Consider the following 22745-nt stretch of genomic DNA (forward strand, 5'->3'; position numbering starts at 1 on the left):
ATGGAGGCAAAGTAAACCTGCTAAAATAATTAATCTATATGTGGATGGAGGCAAAGTAAACCTGCTAAAATAATTGGTCTATATGTGGATGGAGGCAAAGTAAACCTGCTAAAATAATTGGTCTATAATGTGGATGGAGGCAAAGTAAACCTGCTTAAGTTCTTGGTTTATATATGGATTAAAACTGAACTATCTAATGAAAAATTAGATTTTTACATTACTGACTGTTACTGATATGTAATCGTGTAATTTTATGTAATTTTGATTAAATAGGAAACTGAATTTAGAGACGGAAGTTCTTTGTCTATATGTGATTGGAGGCTGACACACGTATTTTAACAAGCGAAAATTCAAAGTAACACGGAGATAAAATATTCGAAAACTTCACATTTTAGTTGTAACTTCCGATATGTTCATCATACCGGTTTTTTGATCAACCATTGCAAAATCATAATCTGTGCTGCTTGTTTTGATTTACCAGTTATACTCTCAACATTGGGAAACAAACAAACAAAACACTACTGGACAAATGTGTATGTGTGTGTGTGTGTGTGTGTGTGTGTATCATATTGTATGTTGTCTCTGTATTGTTTTGTATATATGTTATGACTGATAAGTCAACCGACTTAAAGTAATAAAGAACTTGAACTTGAATACAGAACTTGTGTGGTGTTCGATCACACCTCTAACCCCCTTAGAGCACAGGTCTGTTATTTCAACCGGCAGGTGTGATATGCTTGAATCTACCTGAAACTATGCTAGCTGACCAATCGCGAACCGTCTTAATAAATCAGTCTCGAAGGATCGGAACTATATCCAATGTGTACAGGTATCGTCCTCCTTTGTGACTGAACTGAACTCTAAGAAGTACACGATCTACATAAACCACATTATTATAATTTCAGCGCAAAAGAGAAACAAACAATCTTTATTACGGAAAAAACAAAGCAGTATACACGAAGAAAACCCGCTCTGTGACGGTAAGTGGTTTTTTTTATAAAAAAAATAATCAACGTATATATATATATATGTATATGAGGTAAGGAAATTGTCAAATTTTCGGACCAATCAGCACCTTTATCGAGACACAGAAAAAATAAACACGAAACGATGACATAAAAACAATAATAGATATATAAATTATATATACAAAAACAAACAAAATGACCTCTTTAGAGATTTATCATGGGAACTGAATTGTATTTATATATAACAAGGGTGAGAAACTGACTGAAAAAATAATTAACAAAGGCCGCTTGCGGACTGAATTGTTTAATATCAACATTTTCGAACCTCGAGTTATATTTTCCAGGATACCATAAATAATTATATGTATTTTACCAAGTAAAATATAATGGGAATGGTTTTGTGTCTACCTCAGTGTCCAGAAGCAATAATAAGCAAAGCAACCTAGATATTACAATTAGGCTGTTCAATTGCACGGACTAACATTTGTCACGTGATGCCTGTATGTAAATGCATTGGATGTTCTATCGGCAAATTAGTATCAAAACTTATATTAGGTATAGTTGTGTGACCGCACAACGCACCAAAAATAGCGTGCGCACAACGTGCATACATCGTGCACACACCGTCCGCACATCGTCCACACATGGTGCGCACAACTGTGCGATTTAACAATCGTTCGCCCTGTTGTGCGCTTCTCTCCGCACAACTGTGCGATTTGGTAATGTTTACCTGTATACGGGATCGTGTTGTAAGTTTACATGTGTCGATTAAGTTTGTTTAAAAACACAGAAAACACAATTTCTAAAAATAAGAATGTATAGGCAGAAAGATAAGTTTATAGATGTAGCTAGAATATAGAAACATACGTAAAAATCAAGTTTATATGTTTGAATCGAACACGAAACCATATAAATTGTTAAGGCACTCCTCAATTTACACCAACCACGATTGTTATCGCACAACGTCCATCGTGCGCACAGATAATTAAAACTCAAATGGAAAGAATAAACATGAATTTACGTTTATCACCAAAGCAAGTTTGGCTTCAGCAATTGGTGTGTTGGAGTATGAGAACGGTGTCGTTAAGACGGGCTCAGGTGTCTGATCTCTGTATGCAAAATTCTCAACAGACAATCTACAAAATCAAATCTGAAATAGATACATGACTCTCATAGCCTTAAAGTATGTGATGTGTTGATTTACATAAAGATAGTGATGGTAATGGTTTATCTAAGGCATGAAATAAATTCGGAAGAGTAGAGAGTCCAAAGCTAAAATACAAAAACAAATCTTCGTTTTCTCTTATCGGAAAATGTATTTAGACCCATATCGTGAATACCTTGACATTTGTATATACATGCAGACGTAGCTACTTTCCAGTTAATGATTTGTTTATACATTCTTATGTATTTTGTTAAAACCACATTAATTGGTTTTCAATAATGATGGCATTAACACCCGAACTAGTAGATACCGGCCGTCGTTAGATCTACAATGTATAGTCATTAAGCCACGGATATCAACAAATGGCTGACAAGTTCCGTTGAAAGGTGAGGTCAACATTTGGCCCCCACTTTGATTTCTTTTATTCTGTTGCCATATGTAGATACATAAAAATGATCAATAGCTGCATAAATGATTATTCATAATTACAACTGATAACCGTAGTGGACCTCCTTGCACAACACCAGGTTGAATGATAGTGGTATCCTAACAAAATGACAGGTAAATGCCACAGGCGAATGTTATTTTGAAAATGAGTTACGGTAGTGTACAGAATACATACTTACTGTTATTTTGATACTAAATATGTCATATTTGTTTTCATGAAATAAGCGTAGTGATACTTTTATAAGAAAAACTTGCAAAATTTTCACAAAATTTAAAATATAACCAACATTGTCAACTTGCCTATCTATATTGTTACAAAAGTAGTCTATATTTTAAACTTCTATAAAAGCTTTCCATATATGTATTCTGGCTACAGAATCATTTTTTTTATATATATAATATCAAAACCGGTAAAGTACTTTTTTAGCATGCCAAACATGATCAATGCCACATTATCATGGGGATTTGGTTATTAATGTTTATCATGTCAAATACCGATACATTTTCTGTTTTTGTATCATACCAAAACACTTTATTATATTACGCATGCTTTAAAATTATGTGAAGCAGTAAAAACTCATTCCGAACATGTATTCTGCCATATTAATCTTTCCTCTGGAGAACTACTTAAGGTTGAGATTGTGTTATAGACAAAGTTATGCAACTATTTAGAAACAATAAAAAAATCTTAATAGTAAAAATATTATACATTTAACTATACCCTCGCAACGAAGTTAGGTGGGTATACTGGAATCAGCTTGTCTGTCCGTCTGTCTGTAGAAAACGTTTGTCCGGACAACGCCTTCTAAAATAATGGACCAATTACTACCACCTGAAGTTGTGCATCCTGGTATTATTTTTTTAATCTGACCTTTTTTACGGAGTAATGGCCCTTTGTTCAACAATACTTGTCCACCCAAATCCTCCAAAACTATGGGGCCAATTTCAACGGAAGTTTACAGGTATGGTAACTACCCCTTGCCATTGTGCGTCTAAGTAGTATGTTTTCATTTCGACCCTTTAAAAATGAGTTATGGCCTTTGGGTGAAAAAAACTTTGTCTGCCTCAGATTTTTTGTCTGGCCGATTTCAATGAAAGTCTACAGATATGGTAGTTACCCCCTGATGTCGTGCATCAGAGAAATATTTTTTCATTTATAAATATTTGTCCTGACAACTCCTCCTTAACCACTAGGCCGATTTAAACAAAAGTGGTTTATTTGGGATAACAAGATCTGGTTTGCAAGTATGTTTTGGCATGGGGAGGGAGTACAGGAAGTATGTCAGTGACCTATATACTTAAATAGGTGTACAGCTCAGTCAATAAAGAAATCATAACTGGTGGGAGGCTATGGATTGATTTGCAATGCTTTGCTTTAGTTAGCCTTTAGCTTACAGTTTTGGTTTATATAGGAGCGGGGGTATTATCTAGCCTTTGGCTTACTGATCTAGTTATTATTTCATTTTGCCTACTACCCATTCATTAAACAAAACATGAAGGAGTATTACATTATTTTATATCGTTAACTCTAAATAAAGAAAGAAAGAAAAGATATCCTTGTCTGACTCCCTATACAAAATTTGTTTTAGCACATTTGAATTTTGTGACTTTGAACGCAGGTCAAGGTTATCAACGTTTACAAAAATTAAATCCAATCACATGAACAACCTACTTGCCAAATATCAAGACCGAGGGACTTTTGGTCATGAAGAAACACAAGCTTAAGGAAAAGTTGAAAGAAAACTATGGTTTTCTTTTTTGAGTCAAAAGTGTTTTATGACAAATTTACCGGTTGTATTTTTTTTTAAATTCCTGATGTTGAAAGATATTATCAGTAGCCAACTTTTAAGCTTACGGAACATAGACTCGTATTAGAACTATGTAAATTACCGTGTCAAAAATGGAAATTTTCTCATTCGTAATGAATTTTCACACACTTTTCTGCTTAAATCTTCAATAGAAAGGACAATTCCTTTCTGAAATAGTGTAATATTTGGTATCAAAATAACAGTAGGAGTATGTTTCACACGATGCTGATACAGTTTTATAGTAATCGTGTTATTTAAATGTTTTGAGAGGAATTGTACTACGGCCCCTTTAACACCCACACAGGTGTAAGCCAATGAGGTCCCACGTATCATCAAATGAATTCTGAAACTAACTGTTCCTGATTCAAGCTTCCTATAGCCACACCTTTTAGATTTATCTTGTTTTGAAATTCCAAGCGGAGGCCGATGCTTTTGTTGAAACTCCATAGGCGTTGACCCTGTCTTTGGCCGAATACTAGACAATGGTCAACAGCCTTGGGACACGGCCAATATATTGTATACATTGTATACTGTAACAATACCAACATTTGAATTGAAAATAAATAAATCGTATTCTTGATCAAAACTTAATAGACACACAAGACTGCACAGTGCTGATCCAGGCAGGGATTGACGGAGCGACTTAGAGGAAAGGGGTAAGGCTATGTTTGTTAATTTTTAAAGATGATCAATGAAGTTTGTAAATTAACTTTCGAATTCTGCAGATGGTCCTGTATAGTCACTACAGTTAACGTGTGTTTTGATACATTTGTTTTTAAATATATACAATGCAAGGGTTGTACTTGTGATAATTTATTCCTCGTACACGTCTCCTACAGATACAGATCTAAATGGTCCCTGTATTTATAACCTGTGCATTAACTATCTGCCACTTATATATACTTGTACTTCGCCATTGCTTGGGTTGCAAGTAAATACAACTCAATTAAATTCAAATTAGTTTATTATAGTGTCACATGTAAAAGGTACAAGTATTACAATCTCTAAAATATGTCTACTCACCCACTCTTACATCCAGTCTTTATTAGACTTACGAGACACTCACTCTTCCCCTATCACTCAAGACTGTTAAAGTATTACATATATGTACATAAATATAAATTAAAAGTTTTGTCAATATTAAAATATAAAAATAATTGACATTAAAAGACACATAACTGCTTAATTATAGAGCAAGTTGCGACGCCGATAAAGAATATTAACACAGGTTTTGGCACAGGACCTCGCCAAGTAAGGGTTGCTTAGAAATACAACTAACTTTACTCATATTGTAAAAATCACTTGTGATTTTACTGACCTCTTGCAATAGACCCGATCGGAGATCATCATACAAGTTACATTCTATTAAAACATGACTCTCTGTTTCTACCACGCTTTTACACGCGAAACACTTTCTTTCACTCAAAGGTATTCTCTCATACCGGCCTGTTTCGATGCGTATCGGTGCAACCCCACACCTAAACTTAGCTAGCGCACTAAGATGTGATTTAGGCATTACTAACATATTCTAATTTTCTACCTCATAGTTAAACTTAAATAACCTGTACGGACCTCCAGAAATACAATTTTTGGCTCCGGGACGATTAAGTTTCTTTTTCAAATTTTCAATAAACAATTCCAAGCCACGGACCTTAACGTCCTTAAGTAATTTTTTTACTATTAATTGGACCTGTGCTATAGTTATCTAAGCCTAGCTCCCGGAGTCATACAGCATGGGGTCATACAACATTTATACTTTCAGTGACGTCGGTAATTAAGTTCGTGTAAAATTTAGAATATTTTTTTTAATCGATTGTCTTACAGAAATATTTGCATTGCCCGTTTATCTTAAGTGTTTACATATCTTAATAACATTTCTTTTAATCAAGAAATAGGCATCTATACAATGCCATTGTTTACAAGTGCCTGTGTTTTTCTCATATGACAACAATGCCCTTTGTTCATATTTTCGGACAGGTGGAATATGTCTTCCAATACTACCAAGTCTCCAACAGATGGAATTCGTAAACGAAAAACCTTCGCCGGTGTCATGACCCGTTTCGCCGGAAAGACATCAATGCAAGGTCCCTCCTATATTCTTTCGGCCAGATTGCGAGGTGCTAAAATAGTGTGGACGATATTACTGGTGCTAGCCCTAGTGGCCATGGCATTTCATCTGTATTATTTGTGTCACCAGTACTTCTCCTGGCCTAAACAGACATCCGTGGAACTGGGCTTCAAGAATCTACAGATGCCCGCTTTAACTTTCTGTAATGTAAATCCGGTGAGAAATTCCGAGATCATGGGTTTAAGTGACAGCGACCCTCTCAGAGCTTTGGTCGATGCAGTCGACCCCTCTGACCTAGATCCCCGTTTAACAGACGCATATAAAGGGATCAGTAGCACAAACACGCAGGTAAGATAAATTAATTATTACGACAAAAGAAAGCAGCGCGTTATAGCCTAGGGAAGAATTGCTTTGAATATCTTCTTTTGCCAAAGAAAGTAAATGGCCCACCACTATAAAGGAGCCATCTCGGTCAGTCAACAGTGTAGAACAGTAATCGTTAATATCCATGTATAAAGTACAAGATACATAACAAGACACAAGCAATTTTATTTTTCGTTAAATATTGCAAATATACAATATAGCTACATTTGGGTACAGGGAGCTGTATTAACATAGCATGTAAAAGTATATAAAAACATCAAAATAATAGTTTCTATTACGTTCCTACAGTTTCCCCATATGTAAAGGAAAGCTGAACAAACTCTATATTACATTAAACAAACTCTATAACACTAACGTCAACTCACTACCAAACTCTATTACACTAACGTCAACCTACTACCAAACTCTATTACACTAACCTCAACTCACTACCAAACTCTATTACACTAACCTCAACTCACTACCAAACTCTATTACACTAACGTCAACCCAATACCAAACTCTATTACACTAACCTCAACTCACTACCAAACTAAATTACACTAACGCCAACTCACTACCAAACTCTATTACACTAACCTCAACTCACTACCAAACTCTATAACAATAACGTCAACTCACTACCAAACTCTATTACACTAACGTCAACTCACTATCAAACTCTATAACAATAACGTCAACTCACTACCAAACTTTATTACACTTACGTCAACTCACTACCAAACTCTATAACAATAACGTCAACTCACTACCAAACTCTATTACAATAATGTCAACCCACTACCAAACTCTATAACAATAACGTCAACTCACTACCAAACTTTATAGTATTAACGTCCACTCACTACCAAACTCTATTACGCTAACGCCAACCCACTACCAAAGTCTATAACAATAACGTCAACCCACTACCAAACTCTATAACAATAACGTCAACCCACTTACAAACTCTATTACGCTAACGCCAACCCACTACCAAAGTCTATAACAATAACGTCAACCCACTTACAAACTCTATTACACTTACGTCAACCCACTACCAAACTACATGTATATTACAGTTATGTCACCTCAGATAACAAACTAGATTTAACATGTCTAGAAATCTTTATGAAACATGTCCCCAGTGTTTCATTACGCTTTCTGTTATATATCGTGACTAATGATTGAAATTGTAGCCCCAAGGCAAGAGGAAGAAACGTTTCACCAACTCCCTAGAGGAGCTGAACTTAACATCAAGTAAAAACAAGCCCCTTGACGGCGTGACGGCTCTGGAACGTGAATTTGAACGGTTATATATGCAGGAGAACAGTTGAGAGTTTCACAAACCGTTATCTCTTACCTTGACATAACTTATTATCTTTAATTAAACATCTAGAATTATTTAAATCTGAGCGGAGATTAAGGAATGACATGTATGTTACCTGTTCTGTTCTGTTATAAGTGTATTTCCCTGTATGTAAGAGAGCCATCACTATCTGGTGATGGTGTACGCACGTATACAGTACGTGTATATTGGAGGTTGTATAGGTGGTCTGCTTGTTATGGGTAGTATTTCAAACGAGTCATGTGGCGTTTAATACCACAGCACAGCAATTGTATAATACCCAACCCAGACCATACTTAACTACACTGGCAGATGATCTGAAGGTAAAAGACACTGCTCGTGGAACAACCTAAAGCGCTGCTGTCTGCGCAACCTGATCGTACACCATTATGAGTCAGAGTAAAACACACTTGTTTGTCTATGTGGTGCCTGGATATTACGGGATGCAGCATGACTGGTTTAAATGTGGTGCAGGGGAAGTTAATCAGCCGGAAGCACTTTGTTAAGACCTCTGATTGTTAAGGTTGTGTTTATAATGTCTGTCCTTGTTTCTGTCTCCCCGGTTCCTTATTTTGTCTGTTTATATCGACATTGATATCAGATTTTGTCCCGGTATATTGACAATGGGCCTGTTCGTTTATGCGGCACGAACCGGTTTGTCAATTTTTAAATGTAATGTTTTCGGGTATAAATCAAGGCATTGCGAGGCTGTGTCAAGGCTCGCATGAAAGCAGCATTATATTACTTGGTCCAACCTTATTCCATAAACGAACACCTCATGTCCCTCCGGTCAAACCGTTTGGATCGCTATAAACGACAACGGCCAATATTTAAACAAAAACCAATAGCTCTTGCCAATATTTCTTGACAGAGCGACTGGTGATATGTCGCTACCTCAGATACACGTATCTGGTAATGCATTATCATTATTGACATGTTTATCTGTATTGCAAACGAAACCTTCAGGATGAGACCCTGACGTTGCTTGTATTTACAGGGACACTCGCATTGCTCTAGGTCATTCTATTGAGGACATGCTTATCTACTGTTCCTACAAGGGACAAAGCTGCTTTTCCACGTATGTATATTTTTATGGTATTCTTCATAAAACATTGTAGGTATCTACACCATTTCTACAGCATAGAACTTTTTATTTACTACGCATGCATAACAGTTTCTACATCTCTAATTGTACATCGCAAAGCGTTATTTCTCTGGGGTTTTTCTTTTATATTTATTTTGACTCCAAAACATAAACCTCTTGCAATTAATGTAAACAAAATGTTTTAAAAACTTGGCTCTCAGTGGAGGGAAACAAAAACAGGCAATAAATTCTTATGTCTTAAATTATGAAATTGGCCGGAAATGTTCAAGCATAAATTGGGAAATATATAAACACTAATTCAAAACAACAAAATGTATACAGACATATTTTTGTCGTGGTAACTAGTAACAGAGATCGATAACGTATTTAGTAAATAAGTGTATAATACATTGTGTACTCTCCTCGTGTAAATTGATATCTTATTAAGACAATGTGAACTCTTATCGTGGAAATTTATATCTTGTATAAGACAATGTGAACTCTTATCGTGGAAATTGATATCTTGTATAAGACAATGTGAACTCTTATCGTGTACATTCATATCTTGTATAAGACAATGTGAACTCTTATCGTGGAGATTGATATCTTGTATAAGACAATGTGAACTCTTATCGTGGAAAATTATATCTTGTATAAGACAATGTGAACTCTTATCGTGTACATTCATATCTTGTATAAGACAATGTGAACTCTTATCGTGTACATTTATATCTTGTATAAGACAATGTGTACTCTTATCGTGTAAACTGATATCTTGTATAAGACAATGTGAACTCTTATCGTGTACATTTATATCTTGTATAAGACAATGGGTACTCTTATCGTGTAAACTGATATCTATATATACGTACTGCTTGTCTTACAGAAACTTCACCTTATTCAACACCCCTCAGTATGGAAACTGTTATACAATAGAATCCACCGATTTTATCAGTAAAGACTCTGGGCCTTCACACAGTAAGTCAAACAGCCCAGGTTAATCGTTTAAACGTCCCCAAGTCAAATCGTTTTTTGTGGATGCAAGATTATAGCTCAGTAGACGCCATGATGTGTACACTTATTTCGAAATAATGCAGAGGTACAAAAAATTTAACATCCCTTAAGGGTTTTTTGTTTCAGAGTTAATTTATTTTGTTTGAAAAACGGGGTCTGACTTTTGCTTCCTTAAGGGGTTTTTGATTGAATAAAATAATATTTCCATATGGAAAACACTTCCTTGAGGTCATAACAATAAATGTTTAAATCAACTTACTTTCAAATGGATATTTTTTTAAATACCTCTGTCACGGTTCGTATAAAAAAGCACAGTTTTATCACAAAGTAAGCTTCTTGCAATATACTTTTGTATACGATCACATTGTTATATAACGTGTGTAACTACATGTACATTCTGTGTGGCACCAATTAGAACAAAGGGAGATAATCAGGATTTAGTGACCAAGAGACAACCTGGTAATGCAGATCACGCGTCAGCTGATGGAGCATCTGATACAAAGATATAACAGCAATTCATAAGATGACTCTCTTTTTTATAAACGCCTTACGCCATGGGAACTCGGCACTGATCCTTTATTAAAGCTAAGCGCTTATGTTTGATAGGCTTGAAGCTAGTCCTGGATGTAAACTATCGGGATTATCTGAAAGGGATCACTCAAGGTTACGGACTCCGGGTGGATATCCATTCCCCGGGAACTATCCCCGACCCTCACAGAAATGGCTTCTACATCTCCACGGCGTTTGAAACAGATATAAGTTTAGAAGTGGTAAGTGAATTACTCAAGTGATAAAGACTTCTTTATCGCCACAATATTTGTAACAGATGTAAGTTTAGAAGTGATAATTTGCTTCGGTTTTTATGTTTTGATTAAAGCCTCTTAAAAACAGCTAAGGTCATTCAAGGACGTGCCTCCATGTGCGTTATGGGGGCGGTATTTGGTGTACTTTACTCCTTGCGATTGCGCAGATCTTATGCCAGTGGTATAATGCTACTAGACTGCAATACTATGCCAGAAGCACCCAGCACAGTATTCCACCTGGTCAGTGTATAGCAGGTAGAAGTAATCACCATTTATAAGAACATTTGCTGGTTTATGTCCTGGCCAAGGGTCAGTGCCAATCGCCTTCCTCATAGGCAAAAGTTCGGCAACACTGCCAAAAGTGAGGTAGTACCAAGGAAGGCGTTATAAAATACAAAGATCAATGATATGAGATTAGTTGCGAGTTGTCGCGTTATAAAAGCGTTTCCAATGTGCCAATAAACCGTTACCATTTGCTGAAACGGCTCATAGGAAAATCTTTGGTATAAAAGTGGGGTTGGATTGCTCTTCGTGTATGGTACCTCCCTCCCAACGTGTCTGGTACCTCCCTCTTTAGGTGTCTGGTACCTCCCTCTTTAGGTGTCTGGTACCTCCCTCTTTACGTGTCTGGTACCTCCCTCTTTACGTGTCTGGTACCTCCCTCTTTAGGTGTCTGGTACCTCCCTCTCAACGTGTCTGGTACCTCCCTCTCAACGTGTCTGGTACCTCCCTCTCTACGTGTATGGTACCTCCCTCTCAACGTGTCTGGTACCTCCCTCTCTACGTGTATGGTACCTCCCTCTTTACGTGTCTGGTACCTCCCTCTTTACGTGTCTGGTACCTCCCTCTCAACGTGTCTGGTACCTCCCTCTTTACGTGTATGTTACCTCCCTCTTTACGTGTCTGGTACCTCCCTCTTTACGTGTCTGGTACCTCCCTCTCAACGTATCTGGTACCTCCCTCTTTACGTGTATGGTACCTCCCTCTTTACGTGTCTGGTACCTCCCTCTCAACGTGTCTGGTACCTCCCTCTCAACGTGTCTGGTGCCTCCCCCTTTACGTGTCTGGTACCTCCCTCTCATCGTGTCTGGTTCCTCCCTCTCAACGTGTCTGGTACCTCCCTCTTTACGTGTCTGGTACCTCCTTCTCAACCTTGCTGGTGTGACTGTACATGTACGTGTACCTATCCTGCAAACCTTCCATGTCCATCGAAACATGTACGCTCCAACCACAGTGATGTGACAAATCTGTTAAGTTGCTGTACCTAATGTTTGTGTAAATATTGTTTTCATACGAAAGTGTCACATGTCAAAAGCTCCGTATAGTCACTTAAAACACCAACTGCAATGTATTTGGACTATTAAGCTTTCTTACATAAACATCATGATTAAATGGTGTACAGCCTTATGTACCGATCGTATCGCCTCTCCTTTTTTCATGCTCTGGTGATTAGCAATATATGTTGATTTATTAATTACTTGTTGCTGGTTTAATTACTTACTTATTTGACTACGATATGTATGATTTATTTATGTCGTTTGAAACATAATTCAAATATAGCTTATTTGACAAACAGTTCCATAAGTCAATGCTGTCATCATTATGATGGAAAATTATCATAATTTATTTTATATTTGGAATTATTTTGCACAACTACCTGAGGCTGTTCCAAAATCTAAATCTTTTAAATTGACATGCTGCTAGCAATACTTTGTCATATTGGAAACAAACAAAAGAAGTTTAAGTTACAGGAAACAAGAAACTTTAAAATTGCATACATGTAAACAAAGAACATTAGCTCTTGAGAGATATTATTGCGACAAACATATGTAAAAGGCATTAATAATAATAATAATAATAATAATAATAATAATATACAACATTTGATATAGTGCCCTATCTAGCTAATATAAGCCACTCTAAAGCGCTTTACAGTACATAGATATACAATTAATACATTTAGGATATACAATGTTTGAGGAATTCGCAGGAGCTGCCATATCAGGCGCTAACTACTAGTCCTATGCCACCTGGCTAATATCTCCCTATGTGTGTTGTATGCCTGCGTGTGTGCTGGAGAGCTAGGATGTCAACATTGATAATTTTGTCTTACATGTGTTACGTTCTGTTGTGTCAGTTATCAGTATGGTATCGTGTAGCATGCTTTGTTTGTTTACAGTTAGACATCAATAGAATTGGCTATCCGTATGGCACGTGTGATCTAGGAACGTCGTTTCAACAGAAGTACAAAAGAAAATACACAAGAAAGGTAAATATGAAAATACAATGATGGGTAAGTAATCTCTAACATTCATCATTGATTCTAGTTGATATTAATCTGTTGATGCAGGTCTATACACAACTGAGGCAACTGTTTCGGTTTTGTATTTGTATGTGAAATATGTTCAATATATGTATACAAACTGTATATACATGAAAACATAAGTATGAAATGTTAGTTTTCGCCATGTACTTGTTTTAACCCGTGAACGAGAAGGATGATTTGATAAAAGGGCAAAACATATATTAAATGTTAACTTTATTTATAAAACTACAATTAGGATACATATATTACATGTATATTTAGTTATACAGTTGATTAAAATATATATTAAATCAACAATGAGGTATATATTGTACATATACAGTAAGCATTGTGAACGAATTGAACACTGAATGTATCTATATTGAACCGGAGATATAAAAATCGGAAGACGGAAACGAGACGTGTACACTCATCTATCCGTTTATGATAAGAGTGGGCTAATTTTCGGTTAAGAAATTAACCCCGAGTAAATTTAGTTTACATTAATGGCAAACTAGATTTATGGTATCTTGTGAGGTACTGAAGGGGTGAAATTATATATATTGTATGCCAAACTCAAACATCATTTGAATTTAGAAATCAAACATGGACGTCATCACCGGACTGATATGATCTTTTAAATGATAGAATTCACAAACAGAAAAGATTGGAAAACGCCGATAGTTTATCGAACATATCTGAGATAATTGATCAAAATAAAAAGTAAGAATTTAAACTTTTTTTTTTTTTTTAGATATCACTTCACTAAATCTTACGTTTATTCCAGGCTTGTCAGAACCTTTGTGACCAGAATCCTAGCCTTACATTCAAAATGTTTATTTCAGGCTTGTCAGAACCTGTATATTTCAGGCCTGTCAGAACCTTATATTTCAGACTTGTCAGAACCTGTATATTTCAGGCTTGTCAGAACCCGTATATTTCAGGCCTGTCATAACAGGTATATTTCAGACCTGTCAGAACCGGTATTTTTCAGGCTTGTCAGAACCGGCATATTTCAGACTTGTCAGAATCGGCATATTTCAGACTTGTCAGAACCTGTATATTTCAGGCTTGTCAGAACCCGTATATTTCAGGCCTGTCATAACAGGTATATTTCAGGCCTGTCAGAACCGGTATTTTTCAGGCTTGTCAGAACCGGCATATTTCAGACTTGTCAGAATCGGCATATTTCAGGCTTGCCAGGACCTGTATATTTCAGGCTTGCCAGAACCGGTATATTTCAGGCTTGCCAGAACCGGTATATTTCAGGCTTGTTAGAACCTGTGTGACAAGGAAATATTATCTTACGTATTTTCAGGCCTGTCAGAACCTGTGTCAACAGGAAACCTTGCTCACAGACTGTGGGTGCTATGACATGAACCAGCAAGAGATTTTCTACATAGCTGGCATCACCGATAAGGAAGTGTGCAACACTACTGCAGAACTCGCATGCCAACATTCAGTCTATCAAAAACTTGCGGATAAAATCATCCCATGTAAATGTGAACAAGAATGCAGGTATGTAATCATATTAAGTTACATTGTATAAAAGCTGCTTCCGGAGTATTGGTGGAGACAAACCAATTAAATTAAAAGAAAAATTGGCTTTAGTATTCAAAAATCCACCATTGGTATGTCCAGCACATGTTGTGTTCCCAAACGTTTGCGTTGACACATTGCTGCGACAGAGAAGGAAAACTGTACAATATAATGTAGTTCATTAACAGTATTTTTTTTTTTTTAATTAGTTTTTGCCGTACGCCCTGTATTATGTACATGTGCAATTTCAAAGTAGATACAATGTATTGCAAATAATCATATATGTGAAACAATGCACACGTTTGTATTTCGAAAATGAATTTTCCTCCTTTGCAATATATATATATTGTTTTGGTATCTAGGGAGGTCCACTACAAGCGTGGCGTCAGTACCCGCCAATGGCCGACACGGGACTACGCGGTACGTACACTATATGTAACTTTGTCTACGTCTATCGTCACAGGAATAAAGGTCAACTTCACATCACCAAGTAAATGTCGTTCACAGTTGGCAAAGTTTTTTGAGGAAGCGTATTTTGTCGAACTCTTGCAAAACTTATTATGATACCATACCATGACCATGGTATTCAAAGCAAATTAGATTAACGTGTCGTTAACGGAGGCTTTCAAAATATGACTTTTGAGAGCAATCTAAATATTTACAAGTATATTTGTTTTAGTTGTCGCTATATGATAATTTTGTTTTAAATTGCGATATTTTTGAAGATTTACTAGTTTATTATTTCGCTTCAAGCTGTCATTGTCATGGGTTAGGGTTAAATGAGATTTAAATATGCCTTCAATTATGTTATTCACGGTGCCTTACTAGCGAAGTTCCAGCTATAAAAGTAGAATTCTCAATGTAATTTACCCTCAAAATTAAAAAGCATCTCTCTTTCACGAGTCAGCCCAACGTACTGTCCGTCATGCGCAGTGGAGAGGTTTATATGTATATATCATTATATTTATATACCATTATATATCATTATATATAAAGCTCAGATATTTTAACGAGACTTCTTGACAGTTTTTGCTTATGTAATTGAATATTTTCCCCCGTTTCGTTTTATTAGACAGTGCTAGTGCAAAGTATATGTGAAGATCCACGTAAGGTTCAGGATTGTCAGCATTTAGCTAACATAACAGACAAAGCCGAGTTAAGGTAAACTATCACTATTTGAATATATATGTACATAACGTGTTCATAAAAAATCAAACACTTTCGTTATACATGTAAATATTTCACATCTTTTATCACATGGAAAGGTATAATACGCTCTGTAAGATATTAATATAATGGGTATCTGATATAATCTAAGTGGATGTGCTCTGGGTATTGTTAAAATATGAAACAGCTCTGTAATTTGAAGGATGTATATAAGATGTCTGCAGAATCTTTAAAATGCGTGAAAGCTTTTGTATCTCCTCTCACGTTTTGATTCAATGCGTCAATTTCAAAAGGTGACTTTCCTTCAGAATAGAAAGGCGAAGGTATCTCCATGAACTCGTGAAGATCGAGTTGCAACAAAGTTTTACAATGTAGGTTGTCATAAAAGTAGAGCTACAACACACAGGTTGGTTTACAAACACTCACAATGTAGGTTGTGTTACAGGTCGGGTAACAGTAGACAGTTACCGTAGGTTGTGCTACAGGTCGGGTTACACTAAACAGTTACTGTAGGTTGTGCTTCAGGTAGACAGTTACCGTAGGTTTTGCTACAGGTTGGATTACAGTAGACAGTTACCGTAGGTTGTGCTTCAGGTAGACAGTTACCGTAGGTTTTGCTACAGGTCGGGTTACAGTTGACAGTTACTGTAGTTGTGCTACTGGTCAGGTAACAGGAGACAGTTAGCGTAGGTTGTGCTACAGGTTAGGTTACAATAGACGGTTACTGTAGATTGTGATACAAATCGGGTTACAGTAGACAGTTACTGTAGGTTGTGCTACAGGTCGGGTAACAGTAGACAGTTATATAATACTGTAGCTTGTGCTACAGGTCGGGTTACAGTAGACAGTTAATGTAGGTTGTACTACAGATCGGGTTACAGTAGACAGTTACTGTAGGTTGTGCTACAGGTTGGGTTACAATAGACGGTTACTGTAGATTGTGCTACAGATCCGGTTACAGTAGACAGTTACTGTAGGTTGTGCTACAGGTCGGGTTACAGTAGACAGTTACCGCAGGCTGTGCTACAGGTTGGGTTACAGTAGACAGTTACCGTAGGTTGTGCTGCAGGTCGGGTTACAGTAGACAGTTACCGTAGAATAGACGGTTACTGTAGATTGTGATACAAATCGGGTTACAGTAGACAGTTACTGTAGGTTGTGCTACATGTTAGGTTACAGGAGACAGTTACTGTAGGTAGTGCTACAGGTCGGGTTACAGTAGACAGTTACCGATATAATACTGTAGCTTGTGCTACAGGTCGGGTTACAGTAGACAGTTACAGTAGGTTGTGCTGCAGGTCGGGTTATAGTAGACAGTTACTGTAGGTTGTGCTACAGGTTGGGTTACAATAGACGGGTACTGTAGATTGTGCTACAGATCCGGTTACAGTAGACAGTTACTGTAGGTTGAGCTACAGGTCGGGTTACAGTAGACAGTTACCGCAGGCTGTGCTACAGGTTGGGTTACAGTAGACAGTTACAGTAGGTTGTGCTGCAGGTCGGGTTATAGTAGACACTTACCGTAGGTTGTGCTACAGGTCAGGTTACAGTAGACAGTTGCCGTAGATTGTGCTACAGGTCGGGTTACAGTAGACAGTTAAAGTAGGTTGTACTACAGATCGGGTTACAGTAGACAGTTACCGCAGGTTGTGCTACAGGTCGGGTTACAGTAGACAGTTAAAGTAGGTTGTACTACAGATCGGGTTACAGTAGACAGTTACCGTAGGTTGTGCTGCAGGTCGGGTTATAGTAGACAGTTCCCGTAGGTTGTGCTACAGGTCGGTTTACAGTAGACAGTTACTGTAGGTTGTGCTACAGGTTGGATTACAGTAGACACTTACCGTAGGTTGTGCTACATGTCGGGTTACAGTAGACAGTTACCTTAAGTTGTGCTAAAGGTCGGGTTACAGTAGACGCTTACCGTAGGTTGTACTACAGGTCGGGTTACAGTAGACAGTTACCGTAGGTACAGATCCGGTTACAGTAGACAGTTACTGTAGGTTGTGCTACAGGTTGGATTACAGTAGACACTTACCGTAGGTTGTGCTACATGTCGGGTTACAGTAGACAGTTACCTTAAGTTGTGCTAAAGGTCGGGTTACAGTAGACGCTTACCGTAGGTTGTACTACAGGTCGGGTTACAGTAGACAGTTACCGTAGGTACAGATCCGGTTACAGTAGACAGTTACTGTAGGTTGAGCTACAGGTCGGGTTACAGTAGACAGTTACCGATATAATACTGTAGCTTGTGCTACAGGTCGGGTTACAGTAGACAGTTAAAGTAGGTTGTACTACAGATCGGGTTACAGTAGACAGTTACCGTAGGTGGTGCTACAGGTCGGGTTACAGACAGTAGACAGTTACCGTAGGTTGTGCTTCAGGTCGGGTTATAGTAGACAGTTACCGTAGATTGTGCTTCAGGTTGGATTACAGTTAACAGTTACTGTAGGTTGTGCTACAGGTCGGGTAACAGTAGACAGTTACCGCAGGCTGTGCTACAGGATGGGTTACAGTAGACAGTTACCGTAGGTTGTGCGACAGGTTAGATTACAGTAGACAGTTACAGTAGGTTGTGCTACAGGTTGGATTACAGTAAACAGTTACCGTAGGTTGTGCTACAGGTTGGATTACAGTAGACACTTACCGTAGGTTGTGCTACAGGTCGGATTACAGTAGACAGTTACCGTAGGTTTTGCTACAGGTCGGGTTATAGTAGACAATTACCGTAGGTTGTGCTACAGGTCGGGTTACAGTAGACACTTACCGAAGATTGTGCTACATGTCGGGTTACAGTAGACAGTTACCGTAGGTTGTGCGACAGGTTAGATTACAGTAGACAGTTACTGTAGATTGTGCTTCAGGTTGGATTACAGTTAACAGTTACTCTAGATTGTGCTACAGATCGGGTTACAGTAGACAGTTACCGTAGGTTGTGCTGCAGGTCGGGTTATCGTAGACAGTTACCGTAGGTTGTGCTACAGGTTGGGTTACAGGAGACAGTTACTGTAGGTTGTGCTACAGGTCGGGTAACAGTAGACAGTTACCGCAGGCTGTGCTACAGGTTGGGTTACAGTAGACAGTTACCGCAGGTTGTGCTACAGGTCGGGTTACAGTAGACACTTACCGTAGATTGTGCTACATGTCGGGTTACAGTAGAGAGTTACCGTAAGTTGTGCTAAAGGTCGGGTTACAGTAGACGCTTACCGTAGGTTGTACTACAGGTCGGGTTACAGTAGACAGTTACCGCAGGCTGTGCTATAGGTTGGGTTACAGTAGACAGTTACCGTAGGTTGTGCTGCAGGTCGGGTTATAGTAGACAGTTACTGTAGGTTGTGCTACAGGTTGGGTTACAATAGACGGGTACTGTAGATTGTGCTACAGATCCGGTTACAGTAGACAGTTACTGTAGGTTGAGCTACAGGTCGGGTTACAGTAGACAGTTACCGCAGGCTGTGCTACAGGTTGGGTTACAGTAGACAGTTACCGTGGGTTGTGCTGCAGGTCGGGTTATAGTAGACAGTTCCCGTAGGTTGTGCTACAGGTCGGTTTACAGTAGACAGTTACTGTAGGTTGTGCTACAGGTTGGGTTACAATAGACGGGTACTGTAGATTGTGCTACAGATCCGGTTACAGTAGACAGTTACTGTAGGTTGTGCTACATGTCGGGTTACAGTAGACAGTTACCTTAAGTTGTGCTAAAGGTCGGGTTACAGTAGACTCTTACCGTAGGTTGTGCTACAGGTCGGGTTATAGTAAACAGTTACCGTAAGTTGTGCTAAAGGTCGGGTTACAGTAGACGCTTACCGTAGGTTGTGCTACAGGTCGGGTTACAGTAGACACTTACCGTAGATTGTGCTACATGTCGGGTTACAGTAGACAGTTACCGTAAGTTGTGCTAAAGGTCGGGTTACAGTAGACAGTTAATGTAGGTTGTGCTACAGGTCGGTTTACAGTAGACAGTTACTGTAGGTTGTGCTACAGGTTGGATTACAGTAGACTGTTACCGTAAGTTGTGCTATAGGTCGGGTTACAGTAGACAGTTAATGTAGGTTTTGCTATAGGTCGGGTTACAGTAGACAGTTACTGTAGATTGTGCTACAGGTCAGGTAACAATAGAGAGTTATTGTAGGTTGTGCTACAGGTCGGGTTACAGCAGACAGTTATTGTATGTTGTGCTACAATTGGAATAACAGCAGACGGTTAATGTAGGTTGTACTACAGGTCAGGTTACAGTAGACAGTTACCGTAGGTTGTACTACAGGTTGGGTTACAGCAAACAGTTACTGTAGGTTGTGCTACAGATTGGATTACAGTAGACAGTTACCGTAGGTTGTACTACATGTCGGGTTACACATGACAGGTTCTTGTATGCTTTGTTCTCCATTCAGTTTGTGTTACCATTACAGTACCAAGAGACAGACTTTCAGTAACGGTTTACCTGTCAATGGTAAATCGGCATTTTGTATACTACTTTAAACATCTATATCAACATTAAGATTTCATTTGTAAGCAATAGTCAGAAAGGGACTCGCAAAAGTACAAACATTACTTGACAGTATTTTGTTTCTGTTACTTGACAGGGAAAACTTCATCAAACTGGTGGTTTATTTTGAGGAACTTAACTACGAAAAGATAATGGAGAGTCCAGCAATTGAGGTAATCAAATCGACCAAACTTAACATATATGTGATTCTATTCTTAACACAATCGACACATATTTACGAGTTAAACAATTAACAGCTATATTTATATCGTTTGTCTCGATTTCAAAACGTAATTGACCAAAACACTCCTACTGTAAATCAAAACACTAACACCAGAGCGTGTATTTTCGACATTTACGTTCAGTAACAGGTGGATCAACATTCATTTTGGGAATCACCTAAGTTCGTGCAGAAAACTCTACATATTGCCAATTTATTTGTTTGCTCTTGATAGACATAAATATGTACTACATCACTGCATGTAGAGTATATCGTTTCAGTCCAAGTCGTGTATTTGTCCTGTCTTTGTAAGAAATCCCCGTACAATGATGTCTGTCAGAGGTCCAATTGCCGCATCCACGATATCCAGGGGTCACGCTCACGTTCGATCTCTGTGTCCATGGAATATGTCATGGCAAAATTGAAGGCTCAGTGTGCGCCACCTTGTTGACAAGACATACATTAAAAGAATCGCGCAGTCACGTAACGGTAAAAATTGACAGGCTTTGAAGTCGGGCGTCTCTTCTTTGTAATCTTCAAAGGACAGGTATCAGCCCAGCGATTGGTCAGTTTTTTTAACTGAGACCAATCAAACAACTATCTTCGTGCCTTCAATTTGCTATGACATATTCCAGGGGTATAGAGAGCGATAATGAGCGTAACTCGTTGATATCGAGGATGATGTACAGTGGTCCTCTGTATGATTTCTTGTGAAAAAGTTCACAAATGTAATAAAGCTTAGTCGAAGTGAGTATATGATCTTCAATTATCCGTTTATTAACGATAAGATATACCATTTTCATTTTATTGGCGTATCAACTCTTGTGTTGCATATATATCTATATAAACAAATTACCATCACGAAATCGGCCATACTATTGTAAATTCTCGTTTACTTGTAGGTTGCTCAATTTGCGTCTGATTTTGGAGGAGCCATCGGACTGTGGATAGGCTTATCGTTGTTGAGTATTTTTGAAATCGTCCAACTTCTAGTAGAGATTTGTGACTGGGGTTGCTACAACTGTATTGAGAGAGAGTAGCCCGTCAAACGTGACCGCAGAAGTCAGCACCATAAACACAACGATAGGCATACGTTTGTACCGTATACCTTTGGTGAAGGAAGGCAAAATGGAAGACGCTATCTCGACCACCAACAAACCCCGTATATATATTCATATACTATTGAAGGAGAACGGAAGAAGTCACTGTTAATTACCGGTACTCCTAACATTAATGCCATAACATTGTATTCGCTACCATATCAAACTCACCCGTCGATTGGCCATCCTCGATAGCCAGGGGTTACGCTCACTTTCGCTCTCTACATCCTAAATACTGACAATAAAGGAGAGGTTTGACTACTTAACATAGTTGTGCTTGTTCCTTTTTACAAACTTACAACACAGGGTTTCGGGGGATGCAGCATTAATTAAGACTATGGGCAAGTCCCATGATTGTCATCATGATATTATTGGGAAATATTATGTGTTCTTGTGCAATTTAAATTCGACGGTATTTATTGTAATGCCTTGCGGTTTCGTGAATTGTCATTTCGCCAGTTTTCACTTTAAGGGAGGACCAAACGTTTTAACAATAAGTCGGGAATTATGTGGCTTCCTTGTAATACTGGTATATATTATACAATGTATATATAAACAACATACATATTGTTTTATATATGTTTATCAACATGTTTGGTTAAACTGGTTATGAAGACATTTTTTCAAATTATTTTTCTATGTGACGTCGTTGTAAGTACGATGTCACGTGATAGCAATACATACTATGTTATGTGAAATCCTCAGAACTGGGTATAGTACAATAAATACAATGTATGAAGATAAACGTATTGGTCCAATCAGTACATTAACACTGTGATGTTGGACTGTTGGTCCTATGATAACGATATCACATGACCATCAGTCCTATAAGTGCTTTGTAGTGTTGTTACATTAGTTCCCTA

The 22745-nt window shown here is 37.9% G+C and overlaps 1 protein-coding gene across 2 annotated transcripts; it reads left to right on the plus strand.

The window, feature by feature from the left end:
- Positions 1-859: 859 nt before the first annotated feature.
- Positions 860-22135, plus strand: LOC110457912 (amiloride-sensitive sodium channel subunit gamma-like). Of its 2 annotated transcripts, XM_021509373.1 has the most exons (13): positions 863-980; positions 4983-5044; positions 6366-6804; positions 8019-8152; positions 9165-9245; positions 10138-10229; positions 10872-11035; positions 13248-13337; positions 14692-14891; positions 15275-15332; positions 15985-16073; positions 20660-20735; positions 21685-22135. In XM_021509373.1, the coding sequence occupies exons 3-13, from the start codon at positions 6373-6375 to the stop codon at positions 21820-21822; spliced, it is 1554 nt and encodes a 517-aa protein (XP_021365048.1). In that variant the 5' UTR covers positions 863-980; positions 4983-5044; positions 6366-6372; the 3' UTR covers positions 21823-22135. The 2 variants fall into 2 exon arrangements, with proteins under 2 accessions (XP_021365049.1, XP_021365048.1); XM_021509374.1 differs by lacking the exon at positions 15985-16073 and having other exon boundaries at positions 860-980; positions 21685-21766.
- The last annotated feature ends 610 nt before the right edge of the window (positions 22136-22745 follow it).

Source organism: Mizuhopecten yessoensis, unplaced genomic scaffold (assembly GCF_002113885.1).
Source record: "Mizuhopecten yessoensis strain PY_sf001 unplaced genomic scaffold, ASM211388v2 scaffold9369, whole genome shotgun sequence".
Taxonomy (NCBI): Eukaryota; Metazoa; Mollusca; class Bivalvia; order Pectinida; family Pectinidae; genus Mizuhopecten; species Mizuhopecten yessoensis.